Genomic DNA, 20,838 nt, shown 5'->3' on the forward strand with positions numbered 1-20,838 from the left:
CATCCAGGCCTAGTGGGACACAGGAAAGGGATTAAAAGGATGTCAGAGCAAGGAGCAGTCATTTTATCTAGAGCTGATCATCAGTGCCGAGGGAAACCCTCGCTTTGTTTCTTGGCCCTTGGTTTCCAAAGCATAGAACTTGACTAATGCTCTTCGTACTTCAAGATGCATTAAGTTTCATGGATATTTTATAACCGTAGCCCAAGATTCAGCCTGTGTTTACTGAAGTGTAGAAAACTACAGCCTGGCGTGAGATGGCAGTCTTTAATCTCAGCATTTTGGAAGCAGAGGCAGGCAGATCTCTGGGTTTAAGGTCAGTCTGGTCTACGTAGAGAGTTCCATACCAGCAGAGCTACATAGTGAGAACATGTCCAAAAAAGAAAAAGAAAGGAAGGAACATTTTGAACTTTAGAGGAAATATGTGAGTATATTTGGTAACAATAATTATTTTATATATTGAAAACTCTTGATTATGCTCCTAAAATTGAATCCTATTATTTTTTGATTTAACCAAACAGTGGTTAGGTCAAACTATTCAGAGCTGAACATGGGGTAGATATAAAACTAATAAAAGCTGGGCAGTAGTGGTGCAGGCCTTTAAACTCAGTACTTGAGAGGCAGAGGCAGAGGCAGACAGATCTCTGTGAGTTCAAGGCCAGCCTGGGCTACAGAGTGAGTTCCAGGACAGGCGCCAAAGCTACACAGAAACCCTGTCTCGAAAAACAAACAAAAAAACTCATAAAAACTAGGCTGTGTGACTGAAAGTGTCAGTCCTTACCCTTCCATATTGTTTGGGGAAGGGACTCTTCACCACTGTGTAAGCCAGGCGATGGCCCAGGGGCTTCAGGGGGATTCACCAATCTCCACCTTAGTGTCTCCACACAAGGATTATTACATATGCATGCATTACCTCTGACTTTTACACGGGTTCTGGGAATCCAAACTCGGGTCACCAGGCTTCTGCAGCATGTACTTTTACCCACTGAGCCAGCTCTCCGGCTCCCTCCTACAGAATTTTTAATGCTGTTAACATTTTGACAGCCAGTATGAGTCTGTCAACATGGGCATCTAGCCTGTGAGACTGTAGATACACACATGTGATTTCTAAACTGTTTCAGACTTTCATGATAAATACTGAAGGGTGCATAAAGTGACCCTGAATATCTAAACACATCCCTAATGTTCTTTATTATCTCAATCCAACAATATTTAAGCAATATCATTCCTCACCTTTGAGGGTGTGTTTTTCTCCTCCCCCACCCCAAGAGGTGCCTGCATCGTAGCTGATCTCAAACATTACATACACGGTTTTTTACATACCTATCATAAAGTCTAATTTATAAATTAGGCAGTGAGAATAACAGCAACTAACAGTGAAATATAACAGGTATAATGATATACTGTAAATAGATGGTATTTTAAACCCATGAATGTTTATTTCTGTGTTCTCTAATATCATCTGACCACCATTGCCCCCAGATAACTGAAACTACAACAAACAAACAAAAACTAAGGGTGGGGCATAGGGAGATTCACTGTTTTCCCATGCAATGGTAATTTCATTTGTTTGAACATATTACCATTTCCTGCCTTTCCGTTGGTAATTCAGTTGGATCTCATTAGGCAGATCTCTCACACGGGCCATTGGTGAAGATACTGTGCACTTATTAAATGGCCTGGCTTAGACACTTTCCTTGTTGCTGTGAAATAAGTAACCAGACACAAGCACTATTAGGGAAGGAGGCGCTCGCATTGGCTCACAGTTTGAGGGCATCATCCATCATGGCAGCAGGGGCTGGTCACATCCGGTCTGGAAGCAGAGAGCAGTCAACGCTGGCGGTCAGCTTGCTTTCTCCTTTGTACGTAATCCAAGACCCCAGCCCAGGGAACAGTGCTGCCCTTGTTAATGTGTCTTCCCTGTTCAATGAACCAATTGAGGTAATTCCTCACAGAGACCCCCAAAGGCTAACCCTAATTAGATAGCCCCTCTCGGCCACGCCCAAAGGCTTGCGCTTGACTGATTCTAGATCTTGTCAAGTTGTCCTCACTATCAACCATCTCATTGAACAAAGAGCGTTGTTTAAAACCTATAACTTGTACCCTTAATAAATTAAATATTAAATCGTTCTTGAGCCAAACGGTCTTAATGTTTTTGTCAAAGCAGAGTTTTTCATTTTTTTTTTGTTTTACTTTTATTTTTTTTGAAATAGGGTCTTAATATATACTGTGTAGCCCAGGCTGGCCCCAAATTTGTGATGATCCTCCTGCCTCAGCCTCCTGAGTATTGGGATTGCAAGTTGTAATTCGCTGTGCCCAGCTTTCAACCAAAACAACAAATTCCCCAAATATTTTCACTTTGAATGTTTTATAAAATGTAAAACATTTGCCACCTATGTATTATAATTAATTGTAAGATGTGAAATATTTGCCCTATATAGTATAATTAATTATAAAATGTAAAATATTTGTAATTATTTGTAAATGTAATTCAACCTAGTTTTAATAATCCTAGGCTTGATCATGACAACAAATTTTTAGACAGAGCAGTTATTATCATGTTGGGGTCCACATACTGAGTGCTTTATGCCTTTGTTTCTAGTATATACACTATTATTGAATAAACATGCCTATGTGCAAAACATTTGACATTTCAAAGTTAGAAATACAGGAAGCTGGGATGGTGGTAGAGCACTTACTGAGCATGTGCAAGGCCCTGGGTTCCATCCCCAGAACCACTGAAGGAGGGAGAGAAAGTGAAATGCAAGAAACTAGAAGTATTAAACTTTATTAGGATACATTTCAAACACACAGAGATATGGAAACTATAGTGTTCTCAGCAGTTGTTAACAGTTTGCTACATTTGTCTATTTTTGAGAAGCATTAAATGTAAGCCCAGCTATAACCTTGTATTCTAAAAATGGACATTTCCCTATAGGACACCACACCATTATCATACATTTTTAGTAATCATTCCTTAATATTCTGATTCCCAGGGCATAATTAACTTTATCAGTCAAAAGAAAGCTGTCTATTTTGCTTGTTTGATTAAAACTGAAATAGCCTCACTCACTGAGGTGCATTTTCTCTGAGGTGCTCCAAATCTCTCTGGACAGCACCACCCTGAGGACTAGCTGCAGTGGTGGTGAGGTCTGCTGGGTTGTCGTGTGGGGTTCCTGGAAAGTTGTGCGGCTCGGAACTGAATTTTCAGTTTTATTTATTTGTTACTGGCCCTGTTTCCTTACTCTCCTTTGGACCCATTATTTCCCCCCAAAGTGCTCTGAATCCTGTGTTGGGAAACGGAATGTAGAGTTGAAAACCCAGGTGCTGGGTGTGCATTTTGTTATGTGGGTTCTTCCTGAGACACAGTGGATTGTAAGCAACACAGTACTTACCATTTGTCTTCTATAGTTTAGGTTGTGAGCTGAGCCTTTAACAGCTGAGCCATCTCACCAGCCTGATTATTATTTATCTCCTAATCTATATGTCTAATAAATTTATTTAAGTAAACAGAAGCATAAAAATTTTGTGAGCTGCTGCACACAGCCATGTGATAATTGGGTCTTTGTTTCTTTTCTTTCTTTCTTTTTTTGGAGACAGGGTTTCTCTATATAACATCCTCGGCTGCCCTGGAGCTCTCTTAGTAGACCAGGTTGACCTCAAACTCACAGAGATCCACCTGCCTCTGCCTTCTGAGTGCTGGGATTAAAGGCACGCACCACCATGCCCGGCAGATATTTGTTTCTTAAATATAGTTTCTTACCCTGTTTTCAGAAGGAATTTGTTAAAACTGCATAGACATAATTGCTGGATTTCTTTCTCTATTAAGACATTTTTCTTTTACTTTAAAACTGTAAGAGCGAATGCACTCTTACAACTAGTTTGAGACACTTTGGGTATCTGTGTCTTTCATGTGGCTCCGTAGGTGTGAAACTTTCTTGTTTTCTTTATCAGTACTTAGCCTATCCCGCAAGTTATGTAGGGGAGCTGGCTGGAGTCTAGATGTGTATACAGTGATCACAAATGGAGAAGCAGAGAGAATATTCATTTATCTTAGAAAACTTGAAGTTTGGAGCAGGAAAGTCAGACTTTCTGTGGGAGGCCACTGTGTCCTACCATGCAGAGTTTAACCTGATAGAGCTGAGGTAGACACCCAGAGAAAGCTCCTCTGTGGGGGAAGAGTCACCTGCTTTTCTGTATGCTTTCAATTTCCTTTACTGGTTGAAAAACATACCCTGTGCTAATAAACGTTTCTCAAGGTAGGCATTCATATCGCCAGACTCAAAACCATACTCAGGCTATAAGCTCCCTGAGCTTCTGGATTTTTCTCTTAAATTATAATTTCCTTTTCTTCCTATTTAAAACTCAAGTGTAAAAGCTGTGTTTATATGCTTTTTTACTTACTCACTTTCCTCTTTTTTTTGTAACCACAAAATGACAGCCTTAAATTTTAATTTCCTGACTTGGTTTGTCAGGGTTTTACTCTTTTTTTTTCTTAACATACAATGAGTTTAAATAAATTTCTTAAGTCTTTATTACTTAAACATATTCTCAGAAGATCAAAGAATTTTATAGGACTGTTAACTAGTGATTGAGGCTCACTTTTCTTTTCTTTTCTTTTCTTTTTTTGGTTCTGTGTATTTCAGCTGGTACTATCTTTGTATGACTTGTTTATGAATGTGTGTATTTTTTAAACAACAAGGCCAACCCTTTCCCCGTAACAGATGTTGCACAGAAGTGTCATGAATTCTCATGTGGCTAACAGCCTGGGCTCTGCTGTGGGCTCCATCACTTTCTATTTGGATGGCTTCATAAATTAAATGAAGTCCATTGTTCTTGTCTATAAATTGAGGACCATAGTGCACCCTCCACTGATCTCATAAGGTCTCTGTGAACATCAGCTGGATATGGTGCTGTTTGCAAGATGGCGGCACCTGAACTACTGTGTTCCCATGATATTCATTGTTAGAGAATAACTACACACAGTCTCCGCCCTTTAAAAGGGACATAGCTCCGTTTGTAGAGTGCTTGCCTAGCATGTGTGAAGCCCTGGGTTTGATCCAACACCACATAAACCAGGTAGTGTCTGTCGGTAATCCCAGCACTCTGGAGGATCAGGAGTTCAAGGTCAACTGTGATTACATTGTAAGTTTCGACATAGCCTTTGCTAACTGTGATTACATCGTAAGTTTCGACATAGCCTTCGCTATATGAGACCTCATCTAAAAAATATATCATATAAATTAACTAAAAGTCAGGTAAAGAGGTCTCACTCACTCTTGCCAGATTTTCTGAATTACTGCCATGAATTACTTTCTTCTAGCATACATATATATTCCCTGCCTCACCTTGCAGAGCCTTGTTAGTGGGTCTCTAAAAGAAAGAGGCTGATCAACCATTCAGAAACCCAGGGAGTAGTCAGGCCTCTTGGTACTGTGGAGACAAAAGGGACGATGGACTGGGTTTCTTTTCTTTTCTGTTGTTGTATTGGTAGCAGGAAGACAGATGTGGACAGTGTCCACTCAGAGAATCTGTTTGTCTACAGTGCTGCTGAGTTCCTCCCCAGGGTGTCTTCACAATCACTGGTACTCCATCTGGTCACTATTTAACCCCTTACATTGGCAGAAAGTCATGTCACTGTCCGATGTATTTTGGTGACCTGCTTTCAGTCGGTGATATAAATCAAGTGAGCTTTCTGTGTGCATCTCTGGAATGGCACTGAGAGAGGCCAACCAAATGTGACTCTCTGATGAACCGAGTCAGTCTGCCATGCCCCAGTCATTCCAAGATACGGACTCTTCATATGCTTTGTTTGATGACATCTAGAATAAACACTGAGATGGAATCTGCCTTGGGGAGGCCAGGAAAGAGAAATTGCTTTAGAGTAATTTGGCAATTGTCTAGATATTAATAATCAGCTACTAGGAGGTGTCCAAGAAGAGTCATTCTTCTAAACACTTGGGTATCCCAAGTTATAGGAGGATATAAGTTATTGGAACAGCTATAAAAGTGTAAGAATGAAAACCTCTAGAGACATCTAGGTCAAAGAAGCCCATGACTACAAAGGATCCCTCTGCGCTGGCACTTGTCAGTCTAGCCTGGGAAGTGGAGGCACGGGTGGATAGGGAGCTTCCAGCCATCAGATGCATAGTTCATCCCTCACTTAGGAATTCTCAAGTTGTGAGCACGTAATTGTGCATTGATCGTACCTTAGCAACATCTTGACTTAAGCCACAACTCAACTTTTCAATGCTATCCTTCATGCATGACATTGTAAACAGATGTCCCTCTGGCAAGGAATTCTGACTTTCAGGACTTCATTCAGGATAAGATAAGTAGTATTTCATTTGGGTGAATTAAATAGAATCAGAGAATTCTTACTTCTGATTCTTTAGACACCATCCATCTATGCTTATTAGTTTAAAGATATTAAAGACACGTCATCTCACAAGTTGCTTTAATTTGAAAAAATATATATATGTATATACATATTAGATGCAGTTAGATACCTTATTAACTTTTTACATTGTATAACAGTTTCCCAGGCACCTTGACCTCAGCAGATACTGTATGAGATTGCTGTATGAATGTAATAATGCTAGCAGTTGTTCAGCATGATGGAAAAAAAAAACTATCTGGAGTCTAAGTGAAAATGCTAAGATAATCTAATTCTGGCAGAAAACCACCTGTGGATGTGGTCTTGTCTCCTTTCATTTATTCTGCTTCTGCAAAGGGTCTGGGTATTTTTTTTTTTTCCAAAGTGCCTTAACAGGATATCCCAGTTAAAGTTTTGACAGACTGTTTATAGTTCACTTCTGCCCAGCGGCAATGGAAGATGCATTACAGGATAAGCAAGGTGACTCTCGGGTAGGATTACTAACATTGAAATGAATTCAGACAGGCTGACATCTGCAGAACGCCATGGCTTAGGAACAGAGCGAGAATCCATGTGCAGAAGTCCGCAATGCCCAGCAGCTTCCTTAAAGTAAATGAAGCAAAAATTGAGGGGGTGAAAACCAGAACACGCAGACCTGGATGACGGCGTTGAAAAATAGTCCTTAACACTAAGGCACCTCATCCTTTGTCAGAGCTGTCCTCTGCTGGAGAGGTTGCTGTGGGGCCCTGGGTTCAAGATCATAAGACAAAAGAGAAGCTGTTCTTTTTTTTTTTTTCCTTTTTTCTCTGTGTGTGTGTGTGTGTGTGTGTGTGTGTGTGTGTGTGTGTGTGTGTGTGTGTGTTTGGGAGAAGCACACATGTGTTTGTGGCAGCTAGAGGACAACCTCACGTGCTGTTCATCCTATCTAACCCCCCACCCCACCCCTTTTCAAGACCTTGACCTGGAACTCCTCAAATGGTCAAGTGAGCTAGTCTGACTGCTGGGGAGCCCCAGGGCTCCTCCTGCCTTTGCCTTCTTAGTGCTAGGATTTCAAGCGCACACTACCATGCCCAGCCTTTTTGTCTGTTTGTTTGAAACACGGTTTCTGGACATCAGACTCTGGTTCGTCCTCATTGCAGAGCAAGTACTTCGCTCAGGCGGCTGTCACTGCAGCCTGAACGGTTCTTCTCCTTTCAACCACAGGGTCCCACTATCTGACCTTGCTTCCCCTCCACACCGTTGCCACCCGTCTGTCCTCAAAGACAGTGTGTTACCTTCACTGTGGGATGTGCCTCCTGTGTGCACTTCTAGTGCGGAGAGAGCTGCTGCACATGTGCTCCGGGCCTTTCTCTCTGCCGTGATGTGATTCTCGCACACAGTAGCTTACTGTGCACTGTTGTGTACACACCAAGACCCAGGTGTCCCAAGTCCTCTCACCAGCCCCAGGCTCTGAGCCTTAGGACATGTGCTGAGGGATTTGGATTTTTGTTTTGTTTTTTTCGAGACATGGTTTCTCTGTGTAGCTTTGCGCCTTTCCTGGAACTCACTCTGTAGACCAGGCTGGCCTCAAACTCATAAAGATCTGCCTGCCTCTGCCTCCCGAGTGCTGGGATTAAAGGCATGCGCCACTACCACCTGGTGAATTTGGATATTTTAATTGTAGGAGAAGCTAATTATTTGAAAATTTCCCACAAAGTACTCATGAAAAATATGTGGCACCTTCTTTATATATTGATTCCATCTCAGCTATCTAGTCCTGGAGGCAGAACAAAGTGTGAATCTAGGGATAATCATGTAGGGGATTTGTCAAAATCACGATCATATTCAACTTGAGAATCTAAGTTAATAAGAATTCCTGAGCAGACTTGGACAGTCTGAGTCACCCACAGTACCATTCTACGAAGGATCAGAATGTGGCCATCACCAGAAAGCATAAGTAAAAGCAAACATAACTGATTTCGTGGTGGAATTTTAAGATACTTAATCTGAGAAATTGTATTCTGTATTAATTGAAGCCCAGTAGAAAAATTTGTTTTTTAAATAGAAAATCAGAGAAAAAAGAGAAATAATCCTTTTTTGCTTCTATTTGTTTTCTCCCTTCTTTCCTCTTTCTCCTCCATTTGTTGAAGACACATGTTTCTGTGACTGTATATCTCTGTGTATCTTAAATCTACGTACATGGCGTCTTTAGGTTAAGGTACTGCATTAGGCTTCCTCATTGCTCATTTGATTTTCGGGATCCTCTCTCCTTGTTCTCTGTGTAGTCATTGATTCTAAGCACTGCACACTGCTTTCTGTGTAGAGGATTCACCGTATTGAATTACTGCCTCTCAACCACTGATTATTATAGATCCTATTTTGCTACCAGGACTACAAGCACTAACTCAGTCGGTGGACATGGGACAATAAATTTTGTTATTTTAGGCGATTTCATGTGTCCGTCTGTATTTCTGTGCTGCACTGGAAGACCTTAGCTCCAGGGCCTTTGGGTGAACGGAAGTGCTGTGCAGAGATGTGTATGTTTGGTCTGCACATTTGAGTCCAAGGAAACATTCATTTTACAGAGATCCTCAACCTTCCTAATGCTGTGACCCTTTAATACAGTTCCACATATTGTGGTGACCCCCAACCATAAAGTTATTTTCACTGCTACTTCATAACTGTAATTTTGCTACTGTTATGAATCATAATATAAATATTTGTGTTTTCTGTGGTCTTAGGGGGCCCCTGTGAAAAGATTGTTCGATCCCCCAAAGGGATCGCGACTCACATGTTGACAACCACTGGTTTAGAACCATTTCAAAGAATGTCGTAACTAAACTTATTGTTTTGGGAAATATTAAATGTGACTTTGTGTTAGAAGCCAACCTGGAATTCAGGCCATCTTTGTTGCATCATGTCTGTGATACGCCATTCCTTGAAAGTCTGTAGGATGACCCATTTACTGTAGGGGTGTCAAGTTGAATGTTGCGCCTCTGAACACAGTACATTTGTGCACCTGACTGCCATTAACGTCGATGGGGAGGGAGAGGAGGGGACTGAGAGACTGTGGCTCAGGGAAATCAGAACACAGCATGCAGACCTCAGTTCACTAGAACCGGGAAACCTCAGCACCAGGCCAGCCGTGTCCATTCCGAGTTGCCGTAGCTATTTGCCAGCAAGCGTTGACACTTCTCACTCCACACCCCCATGGTTCTGTGTGCATTGGAAGGTCCTGGGGATTGAACCCCTGAAATTCCTATCAACTCCCTCACTGTGTTCTCGGCAAGAGGTCTGCTGGGAGCAGCATCACCCACTGCTCAGGGGCATGGACTATCGTATTTCACCTCAGTTCAGATCCTGTAGTTTCTTAGTGGTGTAATCTGGAACATGCTGCTCAGGTGCTCTCTTCCATGTGAACTTCCTGGTATGTGAACTATGGTGGGGGTACTACAGGGTAGCTACGCCGTGGGTATTTTGTGTGAGGGTTAAAATGTGACGGGAGTGTGGGCAGTACATAGTAAGGGTCTGTTCCATGCTGCTGTGTAACCACTGGATCCTTGGTCTCTCTGTGTCCTTTCACACCAACACTGTCCAGATCACTAAGTCCCCACCACCCCTAGCCTTTCCCTGCAGCATTTCTCTGGATGTGGTGTTCTCAGTGTCCCGTGCCCTGTTCGATTGCTTGTGGCACCACAAACCTCCACAGACTGTTATTACGTGTTATAAAACCATGCGTGCATTTTGTCTCTCCAAAGAAACATGAGAAGAGAGAACAAAGCCCTGGTTGTTGGAGACGAGGTGTAGCTATGTAGTCCATTGCTGGCCTTGAGCTCACTGTGTAGCTCACACTGGCCAGGAAGTCTTGATGTTCCTACCTCTGACTCTCAAATGCTGGAGTTACTGTGGTTCACCGCTGGGCCTGCAGATGGTCTTTCTTCCTTTTCTTTTGTCCCGTGGAAAACAATTCCTGTTAGATGTCAACACCAGGAATCATGTTTTTCCTACACTCTTGGGCCTTATGTTTGTCTTCCTCTCTGAAATGGCTGCTGGGTAGCTCAGAGTCTGAGTGGTAGTTTACCTATGTCCAGGCACTGTGCGGCTGTGGATATCGCTCTGTATAAATAAAATGCTGATTGGCCAGTAGCCAGGCAGGAAGTATAGGCGGGACAAGCAGAGAAGAGAATTCTGGGAACAGGAAGGCTGAGTCAGGAGACGCCAGCCTGTCGTCCAGGGAGCAGCATGTAAAGGCAACAGGTAAAGCCACGGAACATGTGGCGACATATAGATTAACAGAAATGGGCTGTGTTTAAGTATAAGAGCTAGTCAGTAGTAGGTCAAGCAGTTTAATTAATATAAGCTTCTGAGTGATTATTGTATCAGCTACACTGTACTGTTAAAGACGTATTTTGTATGCAAACCTTTCCCAGTCTTCACACTGATTGCTTTTCCTGTGATCTTGCTTGTTGCACCTTTTGAAGCACTGTTATGTCTATGCTATGAACACTGTAAATTGTCCTGAGAATTAAGTGGGACATAAATTGTACGTAAGTTTGAGTCAACCTGGGAAAACAGCAGGAGTCAGGAGGGGCAGGCAGGAGACCAGTGCTCAAGCCACTGTATGCATAGCATGGCATGGGCTTGGGCAAGCTATCTCCAAACCCCACCGATTCATTTTCCAGGCCAACTAAAGTTTGTCTGGACCTGCCTCATGCGGTGGCTGTATGATGTACATGTATGACTGTGTATGCACAGGCCCCAGTACTGTGTCTGGACCTTGTTCCTTGTTAGGTCTATCCTGTGACTTCCAGTGTATCCTTAAAAGTTAAGCTCAAGTAGGGCTGGAGGTGTAGCACGGTAAGCAGGATACTTCTCTGTAGTACACGAGGGCCTGACCCAGCACTTGGGAGGTTGGGGCAGGAACATTAGAAGTTCAAGGTCAGCTCAGCTACTCAGTGAGTTCAAGACCAGCCTGAGATACATAAGACTCTGCTAAAAAGAAAGGAGAAAATTAAGCTAATCCAGGAGATGGGGTTTAGTTCAGTGGTAGAGCATTTGCCTAGCAAGAACACGAGGCTCTGGGTTTGACCTTCAATACAGCAAGAAAGAAAAAAGCTGTCCTGATATAGACATTAAAAAGTTAATTTTTAAATATACACATACATATGTATATGTATAGGTTTCATCAGGATTTGATGCATTACAGAAATTAAGCAAGGCTTAATTGGCTTAATTAAGTAATTGGCTCAAGTACCCATCAGTTTGTGGAGTGAGTAAAAGGCCTGGAACTCTGGAGAATGATGTCCAATCCTGTCTTCCACCTTGTAAAACTGCCTAAGAGGCCGAAAGCCTTCCAATAACAAGATGTTGCATTATATGAAAGTGTTGCTTCTGTGGGTCAGACTTTCCCTGACCATGGCTTCCCAGCAGGGACAGCTTCCCACCTGGCTGCCCTGCTGGGGTGGGGATGCCCCTCTGGACAGCAGCCTGTGCTTCCTGCTCTGACCCTCCTCTCTCCCTCTCTCCCCCATTAGCCCTGCAGTGGTGGTGCCTGGGAACCAGCATCCTGTGGGAAGACAGAGGATCAGATGACCGTCTCCGGTCAGGCTCGAAAATATGTGAGCACATTCTCAGCTCGGACTCTGGTCATGTGAGACATTTCCAGAAAAGCATTATGGTTTTCAGAACACTTCAAGTTACCTTGTGATATATCATTCCTCAACATGGAGCGCTTCATGATTGAGAGAAGAACCTATTTTTGTTGTTGTTACAACAGTTGAGAACAGCACCAAGTGCGTTTTAGTTGCATGAAATCTTATTGGATTTCACCCAACTAAAAAGGATTTTTTTAAAAAAAATTAATGAATAGCAGTCTTACCTAAATTATTAGGTAGTGAATTGTAACCATTTGTTAATATCGTAATCAGATTTTTTTTAAAAAAAATAAAATGATTTATTTGTATTCTAGAGGATCCAACAGATCAGTATTTTTGACTGTGGTAAATTTTTAAATTTTTATACAAAGAAATACCCCAGTATTCCACATTTCTCAATCACTAAGCATACACACAAATATTTTTTAAAAACCAGTAAAAGCATTATCATGAATGTTGGCTAAATACCAAGTAATAGTTCATGGAGCCTGTCAGAGCTCATTTGTAGTTAACAATATTGGAAATACGTTTATTGGACTAAACCAACTCATGAGGATTTTTTTTTTGTTAGCTTGCTTTAAAAATTATTACTGTATGAAATAGTTTTATAAAAAAAATTATATTTTTATTCAGTAATTTAATTTTGTAAATGCCAAATAAAAAAAAAAATGTGTTTCGCTGCTATGGTCTTAGCCTGTAGACATGCTGCTAGAATCTGAGATGCGGTAGAGCTTGGATGAGAGGAAAGAAACTCTGTGTTAGATAATGAACTATGCACTAGTACTTAAGACTTTTTTATTTTTATATATATACTTTTTCCTTTTGTAATTGGAAAACTTATTTGGGAGATTTTCGCATTTGTTGTATGTTTTCGTTTATTTTTTTTTAGGAAAGTTTTTTTTTGTTATTGTTGGTTTATAAAAGCATGCATTGCACTTCTTTTTTTGGGAAATTTTATGTTGTTCATGTCATATGTTTTGTTTTGAGTTGACTGTTCATTAATTCAGGCATTCTGAGTCTGACAGAACTGCCTCATGGTTCTTGTGTTTGTGGAGACAAACAGAGGTCACTAGCCGGTTTCTGCCTTGAGAACACTGGGTGCAAGATGGCCGGCCCTCAGCTTCGGAAATGACAGTGTACTTACTGCCTTGTAGCAAAATAAAGCTGTGCCCTTATTTTACATACTTCCTGACTTCTCTTGCTTTTGTGATTTGAGGTAATAATAACACATCTAAGAAAACGAAACAAACTCAAAATACCATTTTCTTTCCAAAATGTGCATGCCATCTGAAATTTATGTGACGTGTCCTTGCCACAGGGAAAGTAGAGACAAAGCAATGAAGTAGTTCACAGAATAATCGCAATGACAATTGAGAAGACTCTTCCAGAGTGTGTCAAGCAAGGTTCAAAAACTCTTGAACTGCAAACAAAATACACATACAGAAGTACTGACATCTGGTTGGGGAGATGGCTAGCATGTAAAGTACTTACTACATAGCATAAGGACCTGAGTTCCAATTCCCAGAACCCACACAAAGCCAGACAAGACATCTATGTGTGCCTATGGCAAGATGGGAGATGGACACAGGGCAATCCCAGGAGGTTTGTGTCCAGTGAATGGACGGACACAGGACGTGGCAAACGACAAAGAGACCCTGTCTCCACACAAGGGGGAAGTCGAGAACTGAAAGCCAAGGTTGTTGTCCAACCTCCACAGATGTACTGTGGCATGCATGTTCCCATCACACACAGACATATAGGTGTTCATGGATACACAGAGTTTGTTTGTTTGTTTTTAAGTGATATTTAAACAGATATAGACAGGGTGTGGGTACTGAAGGGTCAAGCTATATGGAAGGGGAGAGTCATAGAAATTAGGAGACACTGAGAAATGCGATCAATAACCCTTGGTAAGGTGCAGGTTTTCTTTCTGCTGCTCTCCCATCATAATGGGCTGACATCTCTGAATCTGTGAGCCCAAATAAATCTACCTGTCCTCAAGCTGCTTCTAGATTTTTATCACAGTGATGAAAGGTAAACACAGACATTCCAGTGTGGTCCATTCAGCCAAGCTCCCCCATTCTACAGATGAATCCCCCTTCAATGTTCAGTATCCTTGAACCAACACTACTTTTCATCCAAGTCACTCAGATCCAAACTCCAACTTGATGAGTTTGCTTATGCATAACACAATCTGTGGTTCATAAAGGCAAGGGTGTGTTAGATGTAAAGACTAGTCTTCAGGACCATTTTATGATCTTTGGTTGTCCTGATGAAGAACACTTTTTTTTTTTTTTTGGTTTTTCGAGACAGGGTTTCTCTGTGTAGTTTTGCGCCTTTCCTGGAACTCACTTGGTAGCCCAGGCTGGCCTCGAACTCACAGAGATCCGCCTGGCTCTGCCTCCCGAGTGCTGGGATTAAAGGCGTGCGCCACCACCGCCCAGCGAAGAACACATTTTTTGAGTGTTGGGAAGCTCTGTTGATCAGGCACCTGGCAGCTGAGGTCAGAAAATGGAGCCTTGATGGCTGCTTGGTTCTCTCCGTGTGTCAAGCTAACCACAACGGACGATGAAATGTGGGGATAACAATGGGTTTCATCTATAAGAGGGCTAGGGGTGTGGCTCAGGAGCAGGGCAAGAGCTGAGCATGTGAAGCCTGGGTTTGACTCTCTATAACCTCTTACCTATATGGAAACCACAGTTTCTTGGAAGGCAATTGTGAATGGCTAGTCTACGACCCAGATTTTTTCTAGCGGCTTCTGGAAGGCAGTGGTCAGAGATTTCCAATACATTGCTTTGAAGTATATTGTTCTATAGTTCTGGGTGCTAGAAAACTCCAGACCACTGTCCTGTGAGTGGATTTAGTCTGGCTGGAGCATACTTCCTTTTTCACAGAAGGCACCATTTTGTTGTGTTTTCTGTTTTCACATGACAGAAGGGCCTGATTTATTTTGGTGGTTGGTCGCTTGCTCGCTCAGTTGGTTGGTTGGTTGGTTGGTTTGCTCATTAAAACAGGATCACCTGTAACCCAGGCTGGTCTTGACTTTGTTACTTAGCTTCAGATGACCTTGAATTCCTGAACCTCTGGCCTCAGTTCCCAAGTGTTGGGATTACAGGCATGGGCCCTTACACCCAGTTCTGGCTGGTTTGTTTTGTTTCTTGTTTTAGTGATCCTGCTCTGTGACAGAAATTCAGGTAGCAAACTACATGGAAGTAGTGTATTTACTACCTAAACAAAAAGCTGCTCTTAGGTGACATATAGCTGCTGTAAAATGGCATCTGAAGAACAGGAAAGATACTGAGAAGACCAATCTGTCCCCTGTCCTCAGATGAGACTGGTAGATGCAAGAGATGTCAGGGAATGAAGGTCCCGAAGGGGCTTCAGCATCACCAGGGTCTTCTGTTAGGGCCCCTGCATCTGTTCTGGAGTCTGATCAGATTTGGTTGTAGTTCAGACTTTACCTCTTGCCATCTTTGTGACTTGCCACAGATTTCCTTTCACTTCTCTAACTCAGTTTTACTTACATCGGGTATCGAAGTCCACCTCAAGGCCGCTGGGCATTGAGAAGATGATGTCAAACAGGAAATCCATCCCTGGATCTCCGTAGGACCGTGTGGTGCCTGTCCTTAAGCTACATCACTATGACACCTGAGTAATCAAGTACTATGTTGACTGGCCAGCGATGGGGAAGGAAAGATTTCTGAGGCTCATATCTCTGGTTGCAAATTTAATATATTCAAATATAAATATTTTTCCCTAATATTCTCGGTCATTCTACTGTAGATCAATCCCTCTTCTATAATGTATACATATACAAATGATAGGGCAATTTTCCTTCAACTTCTTGGTTTCTTATACAGTGTGTCTTACATGTGCTCATTCTCCTGCATTGCTAGGAACGATATACGCAATGATACTGTGTTGGCTGAGTGCTTCTTACATGCTGCCAACGAGGGCAGGAGGGAGGTTTCCAGCAATGCAAAGCCTGACAGTGAAAGCCAAGGGGTCAGAGTGTTAAGAAACAGAAAGGGAAATCTGGCAAAAAGGGAAAAGATAGGCCATGAATTGAGGTTTGAACCTTGTCCTTTGTGATATGGGGAGTTATTAAAGGCTTTTAGGTAGATAAATACAATGATTAATTTATCTGACTTATATAAACCATCCTGCTTAAACTCTTTTTTCATATATAGTATAAAATTAATCCTCGGGTTAGTAAAAGATGGTCAAAGTCCGAATTCCATGACAGTTAATTTCTTTTTCCCACCATATTTCCTGCTGCTGAATTTCAAAAGGATGTGTGTGCTTTAATCCTAGAAAACCTAACTGCAAAAGTATACTTGACCTACATTTTATAGAAAGTTTTACATTTTATAATCTGTAAAATAATAATTGATTTGGGAAGAAGCAACTGCATGGGGCACTTTTCTCCTTTAGAAGGCAGGGTATTTTCAACCAGTAATTTCTCTAAGACCTTCCCTGTCAAACTTTCCTCCAAATCTTTATATGGTTTAAAACCTTGATTATTTTTTGATATTTTGATGTATTTTTTTATTCATCAATTAGGGAATCCTGCCAACAATTTGTTCTTGAAGAAATTTCATCTTAATCTCATATTGCGTTCTGTCCTTAAGTATAGGACACATTCTGATACTCAGTGGTTCTCGAGTTTTATTGGACATCAGAGACTTAGAGCTCTGTTAGAATGGAAATTCTCCATCTCACCCTCAGGAATTTAAGTCAGGATTGAGTGATATGCAGGCTCTAAGTCACCAGTGTTTAACAGTCACTAAATAATTCCAACACAAGTGGAAACCCTGCCTTGTGAACAAATTCACAACCTGTGCTTTCTCTCTGCACATTCTTCAAGACTTCCACTTTCTAATGAAAATGTCCCCTCATCTACAGAACATTAGAAAACTAGCCCATAGCTCTGGGATTTAGTGATTTACCAGTGTTGGTAATTAGACCTTGGCCTTCAGGTCTGTCTTTGTCTGACTTTGCAATTGCAGGAAGGATAGTTTCATTCACAATAAGTTTGAATCTCCTTTATCATATGGTTCTATTGCCCATGTTCTATCAAGAGGGAATCTATATATTTGTGAATTTAACATGGAAACAAAAGCAAAGCTATCATCCCCAAGTCCTTGTTTCTAAACCAGGCTGTAATGATCTTGTTGGTCTCCATTGTGTGTCTAAGCCTCTGTGCTTTGGGTTTCTGTTTGAATGGAGGAGATATTTAATCCTGTATACAGTTACAATGCATAAGAAGTCCTCAGATCGAAGATAAACAAAACTCAAAGAAAGCTTCAGTAGCCCAAAGACATTGGAACACACAGGGCAGATTGTGAGGTTTTTGGGTCAAGAGCATCCTCTGAGATGAACCTGTAAGCTAAGGAGTCATCTTTAAAATGTTCGGGGAAGCCGTAAGAACAGAGAGCTTGTTTTCATTTAACTCATCTCTTTAAAAAAAAAAAAAATTAGTCTATCCACCTACTTTTAAATAGCACTAAATATCTCAATATAGCCTGACCTAACTTATCCGGCTATTCAGGTTAGAACCTAACACTCTTTCAGCAATTTTTTATTGAACATTTCCAATGCAAGGCACAGTTCCGTTGAGTATATATCTCACATATACTCTAAGTACATACAAGTGTCTGTGTGTATAACATTTATGATTATAGACAGGAGTATTTTCTTGGATATCCCCAAACAAACTAAACAAAAAATAGACTTATACTTTGGTAACTATATTTCTTTACATTTAAGATGTCCCTTTTCTCAAGGCCCACTCTGTGAGATGGAACCCAATCCAACACTGCTTGGGTGACCAAGAACCAGAGACTAGATAGCCCAGAGACCTAGAATAAATCCAAATACTACTGGTCTTAAAAAATAAAGTAGTGATAAAAATGACTCCTAGTGATAATCTGCTATATTCATAGATTGATGCCTTATTCAGCTGTTAGCAGACAAGCCTCCCGCACCAGATGGGAACAAAACTACAGACCCACAACCAGACATTATGCAGAGAGAGAGAGTCCTTGGAATACACAGCTCTAAATGGGATGTCTCCATCAAATCCCTCCCCTCAGAGCTTAGGGAACCCCATGGAGAAGGAGGCAGAACAAGTGCAAGAGCCAGAGGAGACAGAGGACACCAGGAGAACGAGACCCTTTAAATCAATGTGATCAAAGCTCATATGAACTCACAGAGACTGAAGCAGCAATCACAGGACCTGCCCAGGGTCTGCACCAGATTCTCTGCACATACAATAGCTTTTCAGTTTAGTATTTTTATGGGATTCCTGATTGTGTGAACAAGTGGGTCTCTGATTCTTGTGACTTCTCTTGGGACTCTTTTCCTTCTGTTGCCTTGTCCAACTTCGATGTGTGGGTTTTTTTTTGTTTTATCTTATTATATTTTATTTTGTCATGTTTGATTGTTATCTCTTAGAAGCCTGTTCTTTTCTTTCTTTCTTTCTTTTCTTTTTTTTTTTTTTTTTTTTTTTTTTGGTGGAGGAGGAAGAAGGGAGGAGAAAGGGTTTATTTCCATCATAGTTCCATATAACAGTACATCACCAAAAGCAGTTCAGGCAGGAATTCACAAAGGGCAAGAACCTGGAGAGAGGAACTGATGCAGAGGCCTGGAGGTGTGCTGCTTACTGGCTTGCTCAGACTGCTCTCTTTTATTTGTTTATTTATCTATCTATTTATTTATTTATTTATTTATTTATTTATTTATTTATTTATTTATTACGTACATTGGTGTTTCGTCATGGATGTCAGGTCCCCTGGAACTGGAGCTACAGATAGTTGTGAGCTGCCATGTGGGTGCTGGGAATTGAACCCCCCAGTCCTCTGGAAGAGAAGTCAGTGCTCTTAACCACTGAGCCATCTCTCCAGTCCCAAGACTGCTCTCTTATAGAACCCAGGACCATCTGCCCTGGGATAGCCCCACCACAATGGGCTGGACCCTCCCACATCAATCACTAATTAAGAAAATACTCTACAGGCTTGCCTACAGCCAAATTTCTTTTTAAGCTATCACTGTTTGTTTGGGTTTTTTTTCCCCAACATGATATTTTTATTGATTAATTGGCAATTTCAAAAAATGTACCCCTATCACACCAGCTTCCCATTCCTCCCAAGTCCACCCTCTCACACTTGTGCCCCCTCCCCCCAGTACACCAAATTCAATTTGTGTTGCCCCTATACTCTTTGAAATATGATCAAACTCCCAATGGCCAGCACCTTAAAGATAACTGAATCCCCTCCCGCCCCCCCCCCCCGCCCCCCCCCCGCCCGCCCCCCCTCCACCGGGAGAAGCCATCAACTGTGAAGAGCTACATTTTAGCATCTTTATTGCAACTTTTAAGGACTCTCTTCAATAGCTTCCTGTCTGGACTGTTTGTTTTCTTTTTTCCCCGGGGGGGGGGGGGGGGGGGGGGGGGGGGGGCAGCATGGACGATGGACTCGCACGTGGTTTCCAGCAGGAGTGTGGACCACGGACATCCACACAGCCTCCAGCAGCACCACAGAACACGGACCTCAATGTGGCTAGAAGCCTGTTCTTGTCTCATGAGTGACAGAAAGGAAGTGGAGCCGATGGGAGGGAAGGTGGGGAGAAACTGGGAGGAGCAGAGGGAGGGGAAACTGTTATCAGTATACGGTTGTGTGAGAAAAGAATCTGTTTTCAATAGAAGAGCGGAAAAATAAATCTGAAACGTCCCTTTCAACATTTTAAAAGTTGTGGCAGCCGGGCAGTGGTGGTGCACATTTTTGATCCCAGCACTCGGAAGGCAGAGGCAGGCGGATCTCTGTGAGTTCGAGGCCAGTCTGGTCTATGGAGTGAGTTCCAGGACAGGCACCAAAACTACACAGAGAAAGAAAAAAAAAAAAAAAAAAAAAAAAAAGAAAAAAAAAGTTTTGGCATCAGGCTCTGTCAGTAGCTTAGTGTGGGTTTCCTGACATTGAAACTGTTATAGACTCATAGTTATGCAATTGATGATACCATAAAATAAATGAAGACCCTGGAATGTTGAGCAGAAACTCTAGCTAAAAATCTCCTTTCTCTTCATTCATATTGAAACTAAGAAAAATCCCATGAAGACTACCCTGGCACAACTGAGCTACATGCCTAACTATGACTCATGAGTTAGATGTCAGAAATATTCCAGGTGGGGGACCCATTTATGTCTCCAGTGTTGGACCCAACCCAAGGTAGGTGCTCAGTAATACTTGAAAAATTCATAGACAAATGCTGGCTAGCATTCTTACATTAAAAAAAAAATTGAGCTAGCATCATCTCTGCCTTACTGTGTGTCTGTGGATAATCACCTCATTTCTCGGGATCTATTTTTGCTCATCTATAAATAAGTTTGCATGAGTATGCTGTTTAATTTTTTGTCAACTTGACACAAGCTAGAGTCATCCAGGAAGAGATAACATCAATGGAGAAATCGCCTCTAGGAGACTGGACTGCAGACGAGCCTGTGGTGCACTTTCTTGATTAGTGATTAATGTGGGAGGGGCCAGCCCACTGTGAGCAATGCCCGCCCTGACCCCAGTGGTCCTGGGTAGTATAAAGAAGCAGATTCAGTAAGCCACGAGGAGTAAAATAGTAAGCAGTGTTCCTCCAAGGCCTCTGCTTTACTTCCTGTCTTCAGGCTTCTGTTTTGTGTTCCTGTCCTGACTTCCCCAGGCTCCCGCCCTGATGGAATACAAGGTGAAATAAACCCCTTTCTCCCCAAAGTTGTCTTTGGCTGTAGTGTCTTCCCTGTAGCCATAGGAAGCAAGCTAAGACAACTAGCCTAGCCATATTCCTCATTTT

General features: G+C 41.9%; 1 protein-coding gene across 6 annotated transcripts in view; it reads left to right on the forward strand.

The window, feature by feature from the left end:
- The window catches only part of Myb (MYB proto-oncogene, transcription factor), a 36,826-nt gene extending 24,684 nt beyond the window's left edge, over positions 1–12,142 (forward strand). For all 6 annotated transcript variants that reach the window (XM_059273040.1, XM_059273042.1, XM_059273044.1 and 3 more), the window contains one exon: positions 11,887–12,142. In XM_059273040.1, the coding sequence (XP_059129023.1) occupies positions 11,887–12,006 (120 nt within the window). In that variant the 3' untranslated portion in view covers positions 12,007–12,142. The remainder of the gene's footprint in view (positions 1–11,886) is intronic.
- The last annotated feature ends 8,696 nt before the right edge of the window (positions 12,143–20,838 follow it).

This window comes from Peromyscus eremicus, chromosome 8b (genome assembly GCF_949786415.1).
Source record: "Peromyscus eremicus chromosome 8b, PerEre_H2_v1, whole genome shotgun sequence".
Classification (NCBI taxonomy): domain Eukaryota; kingdom Metazoa; phylum Chordata; class Mammalia; order Rodentia; family Cricetidae; genus Peromyscus; species Peromyscus eremicus.